The sequence below is a fragment of the Homalodisca vitripennis genome, chromosome 4 (genome assembly GCF_021130785.1).
Source record: "Homalodisca vitripennis isolate AUS2020 chromosome 4, UT_GWSS_2.1, whole genome shotgun sequence".
NCBI classification, from domain to species: domain Eukaryota; kingdom Metazoa; phylum Arthropoda; class Insecta; order Hemiptera; family Cicadellidae; genus Homalodisca; species Homalodisca vitripennis.
In genome coordinates, this window is record NC_060210.1 from 161,706,469 (window position 1) to 161,727,404 (window position 20,936).

At 32.7% G+C, this 20,936-nt stretch overlaps 1 protein-coding gene across 1 annotated transcript in view; it reads right to left on the bottom strand.

The window, feature by feature from the left end:
* Positions 1 to 20,936, bottom strand: part of LOC124360485 — a 70,007-nt gene that overhangs the window by 28,341 nt on the left and 20,730 nt on the right. Inside the window, exons 4-6 of the mRNA XM_046814153.1 lie at positions 15,315 to 15,435; positions 13,146 to 14,827; positions 3,591 to 3,797 (exon numbers count right to left, since the gene is read on the bottom strand). Of these exons, the coding sequence (XP_046670109.1) occupies positions 3,591 to 3,797; positions 13,146 to 14,827; positions 15,315 to 15,435 (2,010 nt within the window). The remainder of the gene's footprint in view (positions 1 to 3,590; positions 3,798 to 13,145; positions 14,828 to 15,314; positions 15,436 to 20,936) is intronic.

Genomic DNA, 20,936 nt, shown 5'->3' on the forward strand with positions numbered 1-20,936 from the left:
TAAGAGAATTTTAATTTGTTTTACTTGAACTTTTTTGTTCAATATAAGAGATTGAGAAACTATTTTTATTAAAATGTCACTATAGCTCATTGTACGATTAAGAAAATGCTAAAACTTATTTTCCTGCAACCTCTCATTTAAAGGTTGAAACAATTTGATTAATTTTATTTTTTATGCAAAAATCAGTAAAACAACGGTGACCTAGATAACATCCCCTGCAAATACTTTTTTTTCTAGACATTTTTGATAATGTAAAAATATTATTTCCTACATTTTAAAAGTAATTTGTGCCAAATTTTAGTAACATTTATTAATTTTGAATTAATACTTGAATAACAATGAACTTTATATTATTATGTTAGTAAAAGATGTGTTATAAGTTAATCGTCATCAATCAGTAGACCTATTAACTTTGAAATGACAGGTTTTTCTTTTACATTATTTGTGATAATTGAAAATTGTTATTTATGAAATGTTAAGATTTTCCCCAGATTTAACAGTGTGTTTTTGTTCATTCTGAAATATAATAAACTTAGTCTTAGTCAACCAGCAGCTGAGAGAAACTTGTTTACTTCCACTATGCTTTTTTTCTTAAATTATTAATGCTTTAACTTGTACAAATTTCAGTTTTCACTGTAAAATATCAAAACGAAAGAATCTTCCTTTTAAAACCATACAAAACTAGCAGCTAAAACTAAGACATCTGCTCTGAGAAATGTACAGAAGAGTGACCTATAATGTTCCTGAGGCGTGGTTATTTTAACAGATTGGTTAATGTATGAACAATTCTGTAAAGAGATGGAGACCCCCAAGGTTGCCTTTAAATATACACCAATGATAAAGTTTATATATGCATATACTTTATATATAACCCGTACCCAAATTCCTTCATCTTTCTCTTTTCTCTGGGACCATCCTGATGGGAATCTTTGTAAATCCTACACAATAATTGACAAATAAGTCACAACAGTATTTATGGTTTTAAACCTATCTATGATGCTTTTTATATTGCAAGTACTACTGCAGAATTGTTCTTGATTTTGTAACTATTAAAGACATCAACAGAAACTTGTTCCTGGGCTTTGTAGTAGTATCTAAATAAAAAGTGTATCTGATTTGCGTATCTATTAGTTTCTCGGGCCAAACTAAAAACTACATTTACGAGGGCTGTTTTTTTTTCAAGTTCCGATAGGCCATAAATAATAAACACATTGAGATAAAAAGATGATTTTATTACCAAAAGATTCGTAATTTCTTACTTATTTTTCTACGTAGTCACCAAAAATGTTGAGGCACTTGTCGTAGCGAGAGACAAGCTTTCCTATACCCTCCTCGAAGAAGTCTGCCGCCAGTGAGCTCAGGTAGACCCTTACAGTTGCTTGAAGCTCTTCGTTGTCAGCGAAGCGTCGTCCACCTAACCACGCCTTCATTTCTCGAAAGAGGTGATAGTCACTGGGCGCCAAGTCAGGACTATACGGCGGATGGTCGAAAACTTCCCATTTGAACTTTTGCAGAAGTTGTTTTGTGACATTGGCACTATGCGGTCGTGCATTATCGTGGATCAGGACCACGCCGGATGACAGCATTCCTCTCCGTTTGTTTTGTATTGCTCTCCGGAGGCGATGTAGAGTCTCACAGTATGATTCCTTTGTTATCGTTGTTCCCTGTTGCATGAACTCAACCAGAAGCACACCTTTTTGGTCCCAAAACACTGTAGCCATTGTTTTCCTTTTGGTCAAAGTCTGCTTGAATTTTTTGGGCTTGCTAGGGGAGTGAGTGTGCATCCATTGCTTTGATTGTTCCTTGGTTTCTGGATTTTCATACAGGACCCAAGTTTCATCCCCAGTAACAATAGACTTTAAAAAACTGTCTTTCTCGTTGTCATATCGCGTCAGAAAAGTTAGGGCTGACGCCATTCGCTTCGTTTTGTGATCCTCACTCAACATTTTGGGTACCCAACGGGCACACAATTTTCGGTACCCTAGCTCGGTGGTCACAATCTTGTACAAGGAAGACCTTGAAATGGCTGGAAATTCGGTAGAAAGTTCATCAATTGTAAACCTCCGTTTCTCCCGGATCGCTTGGTCAACTCGTTCAACCAAACTTGCAGTAGCGACCGACTTGCGTCCTTGACCGCCTTCGTCATGGACGTCTGTTCGACCTTCAGCAAATAGCCTACACCATTTTCTTATCGCGCTATCACTCATACAGTGTTCACCATACACAACACTCATTCTGCGATGGATTTCAGCAGCACTACATCCTTCAGCTTGAAGGAAACGAATCACACTTCGCAACTCACAACTGGCGGGAGAATTGATCGTAGCGGCCATCTTTACTCGCCCGTAGCTCGGCTACGACTGATGGATTGGAGCCGGCAACGGCGTTGGTTGTAGTGGGGGAGCGGCGCAATTGCACAACACGCAGCCCCGCCTCCCGCCACTACGCTGGTTATTTGGAGAAACAAACGGAACTTGAAAAAAAACAGCCCTCGTATAAAAATAAGATAGAGGGCCAGACTGTGGAGGGAGCATGTGCTTTGAGTCAGGAAGTTCATTGTACAATGTAGGGCCAAGAGGAAAGTTATCATCTGGACTTGCACCCACGGTTCAAAAGTTTCATTGTCAGTAAGAGACTCATCCTCATCAGGGTTAGATTATTGTCCACTAAGACAGGATCTTGAACATTGACAGAGAAAAGATCTTGCAAATGGATGGATGGGTTCACTTACATCCACAGCAAAATCATTGTCCTCACAGGAGAGATCTTGAACATGAACATGAACATCGATACATTGATTACCACAACAAAGTCAGGGTCTCTTGTGCTGGTCTCTGCTGCTTACTCTCACATTTATCAGCCACGCTACATCTAATGCCAAACTACTGCTGATAAAACATATATCGGCAGTTGTATATGTTTGATTTAGACCTTCTAATATATCATTGTCATCAACAAGGTTACAATGACTCATTTTTGTTGTAAATAAAAAAGATAAATGTTCACAGGCCAACTTATAATCTAACCTATCTTATGCCAGCCAAAAGTTTATTTGAAACTTTCGTCAATATACAGTTTTTACCATAAACACACTATAGAAATATCACATACACAAGCAACTTAACAAGCAGCTGACAGCGAGTGATAACCGACAAACAATAACTGCAATGGGTGACCCACACTGGGTTATGTACACACTTTATACTTGTGTTTTCCAAATTAATAATTTATATTGTTAATTATTTTTACTTACATCAAGTGAGACTTTGCCAGAATTGGGATTTCTTATAATAACTGTCACTGACTCAGGAATGTTCACTCATCTTACCATCCACGCAAGAGCTCTCCATGATGTCTTGTTAGATCTATTTGGGGAAACGGTGATTTCTCTCACTGATCTTTACCAACTTCAAGGATATTAGAACAATGACATTGTGTGGATTACATGCCCAATATTTAGTATGTATTCCTAATACTACAGCATTATTTATCACAACTATCAAAACTTTTGGAGCGACCATAACATACAGAAATGAGCCAAAGCCTGAAATTAATTTGAGAATGACTACTTAATTGTACTGTGTACTTACTATACTTTTGTCCATCCGGTGACAGTCGAATATTATGATGTCAACAAATGGTGAATTCTCCTTAACAGTAGGGTTGTTTAATATCATCTCGATGACACCTTCCCAAGATGAACACTCAGGAATAATTAGAGTTTTTTTAGACAGTGATCCATCTTGTACTCTGATTACTTGAATATTATCCTCTATTAAAGTGAATTCTGATATTACCTGCAATTTTAAAGTGTATGAGTGAAATATGTATATTCACAAATACAAAAATATAGTCTGAGCAGTACTATGTGATAATTTTATAGTTATAAACAATTGTAACTATCAGGAGGTTATACTTCAGACCATCTGAAAGAAATTTAGTTACTCACCGGTCTTCTGATAAACTTTCACATAGGTATAATAAGTAATAATAAAAGCAGGTGCCTAAGCAATAATAAAATAGAATCACAGCATAAGGTACCATATGACAAGATCTAGTTAATAATAAAAATACAGTATAAACAATACAGAGTACAATCTGATCATGTGTTGAGCTTACTAAGTAATTAAATGTAATAAATTTGATTACATTTGTTATACCAAAGATAAATCATCCACATGGATGAGGTGTGCTGAGGCATGAGGGGGTAGTTATGAGGGTGTGCCACAACAACCAGTGCACGTGTTCAGTCTCCTTCCATGATATTCAAAAGCTATCAGGAAAACAAGCTCTCTTACAAGAAAGACAAGGGAATTTTTAAACATTTTAAGGCAACATAACTACTTCTGTATTAATGATAAACCTACACAGGGAAATCATTGTCTTGATATCTTTTTAAATTGTTCAGACCAATTTACTTCATGTAATATTTTTCTTTCACAGACCATAACAATCTTATCTTAAACATACACAATTATACAATCCCAAAAACTTTCCAAAATTTAGACACAAATAAACAAGAATTTAAGCCCTTTGTAATTAGTTTCCCACAGTCATCTACTGATGATCTGATCAATAGCTTGTTGTCTCGTGATTGGAGTATCTTACTCAATAATATAAAAGTTTGTGTGCACAAACGTTTTTTCAAGTCTTTCTTTTGGTCATAGTTGATAAATTAGAATTTTTTATATATTAAAACATGACTTTCCACAATGAGTAATAATGAACGGTACTCAAGGGAACTGGTGCAAATGAAAGAGAGACTTTTTTATCAACAAAAATTAATAAAAAAACTCTACTTGTGATAGATTTACAAAACACACTATGCTGATTCCAAAATAACTTATAAAAAGTTCATAGAAGATGCAAAATTAGCACATAATGCTGCAAAAATAAAAAAAAAATAGTAATAATAAATGCAAGATGGCTTGGAACTTAATAAAAGAAAATATAAACAACTCACCATCTCAACCAGACATAAATATCACTCCAGATTAGTTTAACAATTTGTTTATCAGTTCAGTTAGGCAAATAAAGGATTATATTAAAAACCCTAAGATTGCTAGTATGAGCTTAATTATGAATCACCATATTGAAAGAAATTTTTTTACTTTTACAGAAGTCCCAATTGAGGATATCACTAGAGCTGTTAAAAGACAACAACTCTGAAAGTGAAGATACTTTTAATATATACAATAATCTGTTTAAGAAAATCTATCAAAAATTTCAGAATCCTTTGACTGTATATATTAATAAATATTTAAATGAAGGGGGTTTTCCAGAGGAATTAGCTATCAAAATTGTGTCCAATTTTTAAGAAAGGGTCTAGAGACCTAGCTGAAAGCTATCCCCTATATCTATTGTACCAGTAGTATCGAAAATTATAGACATTTTAGCACATGATCAGCTTGTTTCCTATCTAGATAATAACAACTATCTAAATTCATCACAGTTTGGTTTTAGAAGAAAATAAATGCACCATTGACACTGTTCATGCATTGATAAGAGAAGTCTTAGATGCTTTTGAGAATAAAGCCACTCTCTATGACTTGAGCAGGGGGTTTGACTGCGTTTAACATGAACTAATTTTCAAATTAAACTATTATGGTATTACTAATACTTCTGCTGTTTTTTAAAGAATATTTAATTAATTGGAGGCAAAAAGTTTTTAGTAATGGAAGCTGGTCCAATGAGTTAGTGGTCGAGAGTGGGGTACCCCACGGTTTGGTCTTGGGCCCCTTTTATTCTTAATATATATTAATGAGCTTTCTAGTGCTGAATCTCTGTTATACGTAGATGATACCACTTTATTAAATTGTCATACACACTTTGCAGCTTTAAAGACCTCATAAATGAAACTGGCGAAGCCCTCAATGTGATCAAATGATCTTTTTTCTTGTGTGAAATTTATATATATATATATATATATATATATATATATTGATAATAATTTAACATGGCATTCTCACATTGAATATATCTCCAAAAGACTATCTTGTGTAATTTTTTTACTAAGACAAATAATGAAATATGTGCCTGAAAGCTATGTAAAATCTGCATACTATGCATTCTTTCAATCTATAATTAGGTACGGTTTAGTTATATGGGGAACCAGCACTAAAATCAATGCAATTTTAATTCTACAAAAGAAGGAAATTTGAATAATTATATATATATATATATATATATATATATATATATATATATATATAATTATAAATATATATTTGACTCAGTACTATACATTATGAAATATATTCCATAATTTTCAGTAGAAATCTTCATAATACCAGAAATAAAAATAATATTGTAACACAGCATTGTAGGCTAAGCAAAACCCAACATAGTCATACAGGGTGACCACCGGGAACCGGACGTTTTTGGAATTGCTAGTACACGCTCAGCCAAGATGGGAGAGGGGGGAGAGTGTGGTGAATGACCTCGCTATACAATGCCATTTCAGTAGCCATGGAGCAGTGGACAGTGGAGCATCGCATGTTTGCATACGACGCGTATGTGCAAAATGGCGAGTCTGTTACAACGGTACAACGGCTTTTTCGCACTCATTTCAACCTTGGACGCCATGGTACGGTTCCTACTCGCAATACTATTCTCAGGTGGGTTCAAAATCTGAGAACGACAGGAGTTATTTTAAAGAAAAATTCTCCTGGCCCAAGGAAGACCATAAAGACACCGGAAAATGTCGAGAGGGTGAGACTAGCCCTCATTCGGAGCCCAAGTCGTTCAGCAAGAAGACATGCAAGTGAACTAAGGTTAAAGCGTGAATCAGTGTGGAAAATTTTGCAAAGTGATTTAAAATTTCATCCCTATAAAATGTGTGTTGTTCAGAAGCTAAAGGAAAGAGATTACGCTCAGCGAGAGGACTTCGCCGTTCACATGCAAGTGTTGCTCGAAAATAATGACAGCACAATAATCATTATGAGTGATGAGGCACATTTTAATTTAAATGGAGAAGTTAACAAGCAAAATCTACGTTACTGGGCAACCGAGAATCCTCGCATAATTCACAAAAAACCTCTCCATTCAGAACGTGTAACTGTGTGGTGTGCGGTTGCCACTTTTGGAATTATTGGTCTATATTTTTTTGAAGGTGAAAATGGAGCCTCAGTAACAGTCAATTCCGAACGTTACACTCACTAGCTGAACACTTTCTTACGTCCACAACTGAGAAGACGAGGTCTAGACAGAAATGAACACGTTTATTTTCAACAAGATGGTGTCACACCGCATACTGCTCGCTTGTCAATGGCTGTGGTCCGTCAGATGTTTCCAGGAAGGGTCATTTCCCGTTTTGGCGACATCCAGTGGCCCCCAAGGTCACCAGACTTGACGACTTGTGACTTTTTTTGTTGGGGTACCTCAAATCACGAGTCTACAACAACAAACCTCGCACCTTGGCAGAGCTAAAGGATGCAATCAAGACCGAAGTGGCAGCAATTGATTAAGAGCTTCTCAAACGTGTATATGCGGATTTTCTTAAAAGGTTAAAAACCTTCATTCAAGAAAATGGACACCATCTATTTGACGTTATATTCCATAAGTAACATTGTTCTTAAATGGCATGTAAGTACAAACATTTCTATTTAATAAAATAAGTTTTATGTTAAAAAATAAATGGTTTATGTTTATTTAAAAAATGTCCGGTTCCCGGTGGTCACCCTGTATTTCACCTTTTCAAAAAAATACACAACAAATAAATAAATGTAGTTAATAAGTATTCTATAAATATTTTTGAAACCGAGCTACACAATTGGTTGTTAAAAAACACATTTTATGAACTTTTAAGAGTGTTTTAGTATTGATGATATGAATTTCTAGATTTCTAAATCTATACTCTAGTTCACTATTTTTAATTTAATCGTGTAAAGTCTTTTCATTGAGAAGTGTATATATCTTTTTTTACTATAAAATCACAAATACAAGTATAGGAGTGAGGGATTAGAGAAATATTGTTTCACTTTGCCACTTAGGTGTATATATGACTTTGTCAATGCAGTTTATAAAATAACAATCAACATTATTTATTTATTATTTATCTCTGTGTAGTGTTTTTAAAGCTAGATTGGCTAAATTTTTAATTAAAACTAAAATTAAATTAAAATTTTGGGAAAGAAATTTTGGGATTTAATTTTAAATTAGATTGTGAGAAGTTAGGATAAAAACGAATATGTAATCCTTTGGCAAGTTACTGCTGGTAATTTTAAATTATTAGGAAGGCGGTTCACTGCCTTGAATTTATCAGAACTTGTCTTGTTCTGCAGTTACGTTAGATCTCACAAGACTATTGTTCTCCTAGTTGGATACGGCTGGGCCAATGAGAGAACACCGCGGATCTCCATCAGAATTGGTGGGAAGGGGAAGTATATAACCGCCAGCTCATAATTTTCACCCTTCTTTTGGTAATTTTCGCGAATTAAGTTGATTACAGTGTGCCGTGTTTCTAAATTTTTTTCCGCGAGGGATTTTGAGGTAAGCACCAAATTTATTGTACGTTATATTGAAATAGTCTTCCAGATCTGATATTAAATTAGTTTTGTTGTCTTTTTTATAGGAAAAAACTAAATTCATAGAGACTACATAGCAATCTGAATAACTGATTCTCGATGAACATTAGTGCACAATAGAATCAAACAAGATACATTTGGTTCAAACTTGCAAGAAAAGTGAATTAAAATTGAACTTTGTTAATAACTGTTTATTAATATTTAATTGGACTGTTTTATTGTGAATTATTAATTGGTAATTAATTGAACTTTAATAATTGTTTGAGAGAGTTGTAATCTGAATTGCAAAGACTTGAAAGTTAAGGTTCAACTAGTGGAAAGAGAAGTATAAAGTTTTATTTTTGAATTTTGAGTGAACTTAGAAGTGAACATTTTTATTTTAGTTATTTCCAAGTGGTATTTGATTTTTATTTGAAAACTTTATTATTTTATTTCAGAAGAGAGCTCTGATTTTTAATTTGATATATTTGATTAATATTTTGATTTCTTGCCAAAGGACCTTTTAAAATTACTAAACGGTTTGTCAATTATTTGTGGAAAATAGAGTGATGAAAATTCTGAAACTTTGAACTTATTAATTTGCCAGTGTAAAGTAAATCCATTAATTTTATTTAGAACTGTGATTTTTACTTTAGACAAACCAGATAATATTTAATAGTTAACAATTTAGTAATAAATTGTACTGAACATTCACTCGGAGCTTACTAATCAAAAATATTTTATATCGTCTTGGATGTCTCATTGATAATTTAAATATTAATATACTGGTTTGTTTTTAATAACAAAACATATTTATATCATTTGACAGCTATGTTACAAGTTCAAACAAATTTAATATGAAAATGGATAATATACGCTACACAACATGTTCCCAATCATAGTTGTGACAACTGCTTTTCCGTTAATAAATACAGTCTCAGAAAAGCTTGTTCACATGTCTATTTATTAGCTATCACAATAACTGTACAAAATTATAATCTGTACCTATTTATTTATTTTAAATATTAGATATTCAATGTGATTCCATAAATCAGCATGGATTTTGCATTACATTAATATAGATAAATATATGTTTAGGTTTCCGTTTAATAAGCTGTTTTTTTTTTTTTTCAGGCTAAGTAAATAAACAACTTGTGTTTAAAATTAAGAATACAGCAGTAACATATTTGATATTTTAAATACACTCTGGCTAAGAATATTTATATCAATATAAGCACCTTAACATGCAGATGATACTTGTATAATCCTAATATTATAATTTATTAATAGGTACTATAAATGTGAATTTTTTTATCAATGTTTGAATTTTTGTACTTTATCATACAAAATTTACTGAACTGTTTATATAAACGTTACAGAAATAATAAAATATTACATAAACAAAAATTATAATTTAAAGATAAAAAATAAAAGCACAAAAATTCTGCAAATACAAGGCTAGATGGCTCCAAATTCAGATTCATTAAAAATAGACAACATAACAAACTGGCTGATTGGGAGACTGTTTATAAACTAGCCAAGGAAGAGAAAGGGAGAGTCCCTTTATAGAACCAATATTCTTTGTTTAGTTTGTTGAGGATGAAAGACTAATAGAACGATGAAAGAACGTTACCCATTGAAAGAATAATTTAATTTAATTTTATTTAATTTGTATTCCATAATAAACTTACTTTAAAACACTAAATTTTAGAACAATATTCATAGTAATAACTATTATTATTGTTTGAATTTTAAACAGGATTAAAATGGTGCAAGGCTTATCCAGGATTTTAAGCTTCTATATATATATATAATGACCCTTATACAACTAATAGAACATGTCTGAGTAACTGGAAGAGAGATGTATTGTACCTAGCTTATTCCCAGGCTATAACAAAACTCTGTTTGCATAAACCACGATCATCTACTCTCAAAGCAAGAAACATTTGGTACTGAAGGAACAGTATCACTCTGCATAGCAATCTGAGTGGCCACTGCAATGTCCTGTATTACTGTATACCAAGAAACAGTTCTTCGTTTGAAGGTTATTTTTGACGATGGAAGGATTGTGAAGGAAACAGGATTTTTTCCGAACATTTGCCATCGTTCAGTGAAACAAGAAATCAGTAACACTATGTTTCGAGATCTGCAATCTGATCTCTTCTTCAGGTAAAGAACTAACCTAATACATAATTACAAACTAGGTTAAAATAAACAAATCTTACCAAAGCGTTGTGGCACGCCTAGGTCAGGAATCACAATACGTCTTCATTCGTCTACTGACCACCTACGACTGACCAGAGGGCGCTAGCCAATGGTAATCATCACGGCAGACCAAAACAAGATGGCGGAAATAAAAAGGAAGGGGGACAGGAATGGGCCATTTCGTTATTATTGGTTCATGCGAGATGAACTTCTTAAAACCATATTGTGACTCCGCATTGGTTTATTACAAATATCTGGTCCGTTTGATACTTTTGGTTTTCTCTTTAGTTCATTTTTTAGAATTGGCAAACAAAGCGGCCTAATCTCAACTGATGGTTGAGTGATTGGTTGGTCTGCCAATTTAATGTATGTTGCCTCAATTAATTTCCTTTTGAAGAAATGTGGTTCCCGATGTATTATGTTTGGTTTTCTCTTTAGTTCATTTTTTAGAATTGGCAAACAAAGCGGCCTAATCTCAACTGATGGTTGACTGATTGGTTGGTCTGCCAATTTAATGTATGTTGCCTCAATTAATTTCATTTTGAAGAAATGTGGTTCCCGATGTATTATGTTGGCTTCATCCCAATTCATATGATGGTCTTCGGACCAACAATGGTGTGCAATTTTTGACTTTTCTGTCATTGAGAGCTCGTGTTTTCTTTGTGCTCTTTGATCCTTATGTTTAATGGTCTTTTTGTCTCGCCTATGTATTCCCTATTGCAACTACATTTTATACTGTAAACACAGTTTTTGGAATCCTGTGTGCCATTTTTTGGTTTTGTTTTTACGAGACTTTGTCTAAGAGTGCTGTGTGTTTTAAACGCGGTTCTAATGTTGTACTTTCTACCTACTCTTCTAATTTTCTCCTATAATCCCGGCACATAAAGGATTGACATAAACGCAAATTTATCACAATTCTGTTTTTCTGACTCAGGAATGATTCTTCTGGTTCTTTTGCACTTAATTATTATTAATTGAGGGTATCCATTGCTTCTGAGATCCGATTCAACTTTCTTAAATTCCTCTTTTAATCCATCTTTATCTGAGCACAAGCTCTTTGCGGATGGAAGGAGAAATACTATTAATGTGATTCAAAAAATGATTTAATTCAATGTCTCCATGAGAAAAAATAACAAAGGTATCATCCACATACCTCCACCAAATCTTCGGTTTGAACTGAGCTGAAGCCAAAGCTTTTCGCTCAAATTCCTCCATAAAGATATTGGCGAAAATAGGAGACAGTGGAGAGCCCATTGCCATCCCCTCATCTTGACGGTAAATTTTACCCTCTAACTCAAAATAATTGCATTGAGTGCATAGTTCTAACAGTTCCATAATTACTAGCATGGGAAGTTTAGTTCTATCCTTTAATGTTTGGTCTTCTTTGAGACGTGATTTAATAATTCCAAGAGTTTCTGGAACTGGTACATTTGTAAATAGACTTTCAACATCAAAACTTGCCAGTTTGTCAGTTTCAGTCAACTTTAGGGATTTTGACTTCTCTACAAAATCCCTGGAATTTTTGATGAAAGAGTCAGTTTTTCCTACTAGTGGCGTTAAGATGTCCAAGAGGACTTTAGACAATTCCCTGCAGGGTGAATCATGAGAACTAATGATGGGCTGGAGAGGGATGGTAGGTTTGTGGATTTTGGGAAGGCTATACGGGGATTTTGGAGTGGTGAGGAGTTAGTTTAGATCTAAATTTATCTGAAAAAAATTATTTTTGTTTTCTTAATGTGTTTGCTACTTTGCGTTCAAAAGAATCAGTCGGGTCTTTATTTAAAACTGTATATTTGCCAGTATTTAAAGTTTCAGCAATCTTTTCTTTATACGCTACTGAGTCAAGTACAACAGTAGCGTTGCCTTTATCGGCTGGTAAGAACGATGGCAAATGTCCGGAAAAATCCTGTTTCCTTCAAGAAACAGTTCATGGTAAAATCTTGCTAACATATAGAGAGAGGATCAATCCAAGGACCAGTCCAGTTTTTTTCCAGTTTACAAACACCCCCTCATATCACACAATACAAAAGACTACAAGAACTGTACGATATCATACATACAAACATTTAATATTACTTATGAAATAACTGGTGTATTTTGTACTAAGTACTATATTTCCTTTTTAACAAATTGGAGTTTGAATTTATATTTTAACCAACTATGTTTCATAACGTCAAACAAACATTTCCTGTGTATAATTTGTTTATATTATTGCATGCCATTTTAAAATGCAATGAGTTTTCAGTAAATTCTGTTGATAGGATCTAAATAACAATTTCCCCAGCTAAATTACCTTTATATGCCAAAAATAGTTTATGCCATGTTGCTGAATAAGCATAAGAATTATACTCTATATATATATATATATATATATATATATATATATATATATATATATTCAATACTTTATACTTAACAGCCATTAAAAACCCATACCTTGCATTCCAGATCAAATTTGTCAGGAACATCAATTTCTTCCAAATTGCACATTGAAATGTCATTTAATGATTCAACTTGTTTAAAATTTACTTTCCTTGTTATTGATTTTAAACAAAGGAAAACTGAGTTTAATTTCTCAAACTCATCAACAGGATCTAATAAAGGTGAATTCAATTTAGTCATTGAACTCCTAGTTAGTTTCCTCTTATCATCTTTAGTTAGACGACTTGATGTGTTGTAATTTTTGGAAACATTTTTCATGATCTGCATATCACTGACAACCTGAGTACCTGTTCTATCAGAGAGAGGATCATCAAAGGATCTTTCACTGTTTGAAACACTTGAATCACTGGAATTTAGAGCTGGAGTCTTCCTATTTGTTACTGATATTTCAGACAAGTTTAAACTTGATTCCAAACTACTACTTTTTTTCTTTAAATTTCTTGTATTCTTAATGACTTTTCTGAGCGGAGAACTTATATTTTGTTTACTTCTTTTGGAAACATCACTTTCAATTTTGTTTCCATCAGATGCATACTGCCGTTTTCTTAGTTGCTTATTAACATTCTCATGATTAGTTCTTTTGGAATTATCACTTTCAACGTCACTTCCATCAGACATACACTGGTGTTTTCTTGGTTCTTCGATAACATTCTCATTATTTTTTTCACAGTTTGGTGTGTTACCAGACTTGTCAGACATACCATCTGATTTTGAAGAACCATTCTTATCTCCAATAATTTTGTTAACATTATCTATTGAAATATTTTTTTTACGTGTAGGAGATCTTAAACTATCATCTTTTCCTGAGTTTTCCTTTTTTGACAGCACTAATCTTGCAATTGGAGATTCCTTGTTTTTTAATGATTTTTCATTAACTCTTACTGACTTATTGCTGGATTCTACGATGTTCTCTGACTCTAAAATTTGTTTTTCCTCATTTACATTATTTTTTAAAGTTGAAATATTTGTTTCAGTTTCTTTCTGTTCATTTGTGGAACTACTGTATTTTTTAGATTTCTTTGGTACAGATTTGATGTTTTCATTTATTTTTGGGCTATCACATCTTATTAGAGTTATTTTACTAAGAGTGATTATGTTTCCCTCAGAAGACACGCTTTTCTCTGATACACTATCTGGTGACAGATCATTATTTTTAACGTGTTTACTGCTTTTAGACTTGGTATTTTTTTCTTGTTCAGGATTCACATTAATACCAGAATTGTTACTAAATTCATCACGAGTAGCTGCTGAACTATTTCTTTTGCTTATTTGTCTCTCACCATGAACATTAGATTTCGATAACACTTTACCACCTGATTTCTTTAGTTGCTGGGTTTGTTTTATTTGTTCAACATCACGTTTTAAACTTGCTGATTTTGAATGATCAAAGTCAGACGAATGTGCTGTTTTTAAAGAGTTCTTTTTTCGTTTACCAAAAATAATATTATTCTGTGTTTTTACATCAGTGAACCTTTTTTCTGGACTTATGTTTGGTGAATTATTAATATTATTCATAGAATTTCTCTCTAACACATTGGATGTAATTACTTGATTTGACTGGGGATTACTTAGTCTAGATCTTCTTGAATCATCAGTAAAGTCTTCAGTAGTAAGAGTTTCTGTGAAATGCATTTTCTTCCACTGTGATAAATCTTTGATAGAACATCTTACTTCATCTGAAAACCAAGATGTAAGATAAGTTTACAAACATTTTAAGTATATTTTAAATTCTAAATGAAATGAGAAAACAAATTATGGTTTTTAAAAAGTCTTAAAAAATATATAGATTACACAGCTATGTAAAAACAGGTATATTAAAACCTGCCATATCCACCCTAAAGAGCTATGAACATTTGTAAAACAGATTCTATTGTCAAGTTTTCTTTTTAATTATCTCTCACTTCCTGTCCCCTCCCTCTGCCTTCACATTACTCCCTCCCTTGCATTAGTAAATTTGTGAAAGTGTAGTAAGGTTTATTATTGTGAAGTGTCTGTGAAGGACAATCTTACTGTCGAAAGAACCCACAAAATAAAGAATTAATGGTATTTGTTACTTTTAAAATTACTCCATAAAACAAATCCGTACTAGATTTTTTACATTTAGTAGTATTAACAAAATAAGTAAACAATTAAAGTCATATAAATATAAACATAATAATATACCAGATACTGGGTGAAGTTCCTCATCAGAAAACCACTTTATACAACTCGCTTTGTCATTGTAAAGCTTCAGTTCTTCTTTTGCTCTTACTTCTCCATACACCATTCCTTCATTTTTTATTACCTGTAATAAGGAAAACATTACTATAAATGTATACTATTCATATTATTAATGTGAAAGTTTGTGAATATGTTTGGATGTTTGATGCTTTCTTGCACTAAATATAGAGGAACGATTTGGATGAAATTTACCTTGTACAATACTTAGATATAAGAATAAATAATAGGCATATTTCTACACTGAAATACTACCATATTTCTGCACTGAAATACTACCCACAAATTCTCTTAAGCTACCAAATACTGGCCTTTAGGTAGAATCTAGTCAATGTGTACTATTTGGTTTTACTGCATACTAAACTAACAATTAAAAAGATAAACCCAATAAAGAATTTATTATGTTTGTTCCTAATGAATTGTACTACAAAAACAGGCAGTTATAATGCAAATAAATCGTTCTAATCTAATAAACCATATATGGTATAGATAGTAAAGGTCGGCATGTTGAGATTGAGCTCATGACACAAGTCAAATTCCAACTTCCGTCTCAGAGGGATTTTTCAGTTTACAAGAATGAAAGTAACGAGGCTTGTTTTAAAAGTAAATACTATTTTGAAATAAAACACAAGTAAATTAATATTTTCAAAAAATAATTTATTTACTTGAAAGACCATACTTTACTCTACTTTTCTACATAATTTCCATTTAATTTAGGGCACTTAGCGACCAGTTAAAAAATTTCATTATAAAAGAAGGTTGCCGCCTGATTAGATAACCATTGCATCATGGTTTTTTTTTATTTCGTCATCATCGGTATGGCACTGCCCCGCCAGTTGCATCTTCAAGTGCAGAAACAAATGGAAACAAGTGAACGAGCACTAGATCTCGACTGTATGGAGAGTGGTCCAGTTGATCTCAGCCAAAAAAGTGATAAGGTGGATCACTTTAAATTCAATTTGCTGTATGTGGGTAGGCATCATTGTGGAACAAAATGACACCCGCATTCAGCATACAACGCTTGTTTTCAATTTCGCTACACAGTTTTTGTAATGTCTCACCAGTGCGCTGGATAAGTTAACCAGCAACACATACTTTCTGTCCCAAAACACAGTGCACATGATTTTCTGAACAGAAATTGTTTGTTTGAATTTCACTTTCCTCAAGGATGATACATGCCCCCATTCCATTGATTGTTTCTTCGTTTCCGTTGTAACGTAGGCTACTCATGTTTCGTCCCCTGTGACAGTAAAGCTTAAAAACATCATCCTTCCGTTACTGTATCGCTCAAAACTCAATGGTTAATACTTTAGTTTTGTGCTCTTCAGTCAACATTTTTGGCATCCAGCGTGAACAGGATAATTTAAACATTCAAAAACAACAATTTCATAAAAAACACTTCTTTAGACAGCTGGAAGCTCTTCAGATATTAGGGACGAAATTGTGAATCGTCTGTTCAATTTTAATCTAAAGTGCACTTTTTTAATCAAGTAATCGGTTATGACTGAAAGTCGCCTACTTTGTTCTTCATCATGAATGTATGTGCTATCTTTAAAGGCCCTATCCCATTTCCGTACCATTCGATCATTCATAATGATTACTTGATTTCTTCAATAATAATTTTTGGAAAAGAACTCCAACTTTTGACATCTGATTGAAGCAGAGAATGCAACATACCATGCAGTGTTCCAGTATTTTTTATTTGCATTAACAAATATCAACTGTCATATGTATGTGTAAAAAATAATGACAAGTAGTCATTATCTTAGTTAATAACTTAGTAAACTTTTATTATAAATGGTAGGAGTGACAGATTCAAACCAATTACAATATATGGGTTTGGGTAGGGGTAGAGGTTTACACTACTGCAATTGACTAAAAGTGAGTCTGGTTTTGTGCAGCCAATATCTTATATCAAGTTTTATGTTAAATCAGTGAGTATTTTCTCGGATAAGTAATCTAAAATAATAGGTATCAAACCTAGGGATTTAATTTAGCTTTCCTGAAGAAAATTTTGAGGAAATTATAACCTAGAGACTGTTTATTGCATGAATAGTTTAAACGTATGGCAAAAAAATTTAGCAATTTTAAATTTTTCAGTTTCAAATCTAACAATAAGAAAAGCACTTTAAGATTTGTTTACTTATGAGTTTATTTTTTATGTAGTGAAAACATTAACCTAATGGTCTGTTTCAACTCCATGAGACCAAAAGATGTAGCATAGGTAAACGCGATGTGAAGCCAAGAAAATTGTGCACTTAGAATAAGTTGGCGGTGGCCGGAGATGAGTCATCCTAGTGGTGAGTGTCAGACCAGCCTTACCTGACTCTCACATGTGCACATCCCTCACTCACATCACATGCAGTTTATGTGTATATTCCACAGATCACATCACTGCTGATTGATGGCGTTCTGCCACATACTTAAAATTGTATTGCTTATTATATTCCCTTGTTTAATAAAATCATAACCATACCTTGTGTGTTGTGTATTGCGTGTGAACAAAGGAAATATAGAAGGAATTATCTACTATGAGCAAGTTAACTACATTTACTAAATTTACATCTCATAGTTGATTAAAAACTAATGTATACAGTTACATTGACACAAGGGTAAATAATGAATGGACTGGTTTATAATTTTATTGAATAGTTAGTTACCAATAGGCCAAATATATTACTATTTTAATATATTACCTACATGCTAATATTATTCAAATGAAATAAATTTGTTCAATTAATCTTTACAAATAATAAATCAAAGTAGGTTACCTGATTGAGTAGAGCCTACAGGGTGTTTTAGACCACTTGTGGAGTATGCATTACAATCAAACAAATTGAGATTCTTAATTAAATAAACTGAAATCTTATATTTCAGCCTATAAAAAATTAAGATGTGGTATTACCAATTGCTAAAAATGCATTAGAAGATCTTAAGATTAATTTAAAAGTATTTTATTTCAACAATCCTTATTTTAGGCCTAAAAATTTCATTTAAAAATATTGAAGGAATAAAACTCAAATTATTTAATCAGAATAGCACTGAATTAGATTTTTAAAACTTCTTCTTCTTCTTCTATGGCGTGGCCTACTGCCATGCAATTAAGCCTCAAGGGCTTTTTGCGCACCCCGAAAGGACAACATGAGGTCTGTCAGTCCATGATTTCAGCAGTTCCACACGCCGTCGAAAACAACCTATCAGTTCCTCCTGGGGAAATTCACCGCCCTTGTCCAAACTACCAAAGATGGCATCCCGCTCCCTTGCTATTGAAGAGCAATCAAAGATCAAGTGTTCGGCAGTTTCATCCTACTCATTACACATTCTACAGAGCGGATCCTCCTGAAGGATGCCGACTCTGTGAAGTTGCTTCCTCAGGTGACTATGTCCCGTGATCAGACCTATAACCTGAGAAGGCATTGATCTATTTAGTGAGAGAAGGTCCGATGCCACTCTGGAGGAATGACTGTAGTATCATTCTGCTCATTCTCATGTCTGGATGCAACCTCCTTATACCTTTTTAAAACTTAGTATGAAATGTATGAAACAAGCCCAGAGTGACTGCAACATTATCAGTTAAGTGGATTAAGTGTTAACACATGTTTAATAAACACAGCAATTGTATTTCTGTGTTCAAAAGTTTTGTTAAATTGAAATTAAATGGATTTTTGTATGACTAAGTTTCATGTTTAGATAGCATAACCTTAGGAATTGTATATCTTTATATCATTTAGCATTACAGTATAAATATAAGCTAATATGTTACTTTGTTTGAAAATAATACTAACTATATCTTCAAAGCCCACAATGTGAGGCTCTCAAGAGAAAGGTACATGGTAGGGTACCGGTATATCGAGAAGCGCCAGACTCTTTATTAGTTAAACTGTCTCATCAACCTAAAATATTGACTTAACTATGGCAGCTTATATATATATATATATATATATATATATATATATATATATATACCATCTATAGATAGAATATCTTGGCCACGATAGAATTTGTACTCAGAGAGTTTAACTGTCTGTACTCAGAGAGTTTAACTGTGTTATATATATATATATATATATATATATATATATATATATATATATATATATATATATGCTACAAACTAAACATCCGGATGGTCTAAATTTAAGATACGGATAGCAGTATGTATAAATTACACGTTACAATTTTAATTTATAACATTACACATTTAACTACAATTTTAATTTATAACTTTATATTCCTTGTAATAAGCAAAATTATTTACTCTTTGTACGTAATTCAAAATTAGTTTTATTAACATATGATGTTTCTTTTGTTTATTATTTTTTGTTGATATATTTGCTTATTTACCTACTGTATATCTCTTGAAAATGTCTTAAGACGAAATATAGAGAATTTTTATGTTCTTTTCTTCTATTCTTTTCTATTCTTATTGAAGATATATATATATATATATATATATATATATATATATATATTAGACAGTTAAACTCTCTGAGTACAAATTCTATCGTTTTTAAACTCGCCTGCCCAAAAAAACAAAAATAGCAGGCAGGCGACTAACATTTTTACGTCAGTTCTGACTTTATTTGACTATTTAAAATATAAAATAACTGTTATTTAACTTTCAGATGGTATCACTAGAGTTCTTGACTTATCAGCTTTATTCATGCAAAGTTTCAAAACGTTATCTTTTTTCTAAGTAGCCTAGATCATGAGTTATTTATAACAGGAGTATTTACATTTTGCACCATTCTGAGCGTAGTTTTGTGTTTTTTGGCTACGACAAGATGGCGGACATGACTTCAGCTGCTATAATGCCAGTTACATCAGCATAGTCAATCTATTGGTCTTATGTAGTCTATGGTTTTAACCTAATACTAAGCACTGACATTGTCAGATGGCTACATAACCTTATTAATCACTGATAACCTGCCACTGCCAAGCATCTTAGATAGCTTAGTGGATAGAGAATTCCACTACAAATCTGAAGGTACCCAGAACAAATAAAACATCTGGCACATACTTTTTGTTTTAAAATTTAAACTGGACTAGTATTATTTTGAATACTTTTATCTATTTTTTTATTGGACCAGTCCAATAGAGAACATTTTCATTACAATATTATTTGCTAAATTATTTTAATGACACTGATAGTTCAAGTGTCAATAAGTAAAGTTAAGTAAAGTCATTAAGTCACATTTTGTAATTTATTTATTTGTTGATGTTAACTTGTTTTTTTTTATATAATTCTTATAATATTAATGTATTTTTTATTTAAATGTATGATACAACTCATTGCAACAGCTGTATATTTAAAACAATAACTTTGATAGATAAAATAGTGAAAAAGGTACAACATCCATGTGGAAAGTGTACAAAACATGTTAACAAATAAAAGCTGATTTATGTAAGGGGCTATATTCTAAATGGCCAAACCAATTTAAATGTACCAAAATGTCTACAGCAGAATTCAATACCTTAACCCTTGCCGAGCGGCATCCGTATATATGCATCAGCTGCGTTCCAGCTCGCTGCCGCGCTCTCGCCACACGTTACTTTCAACGTCACCTA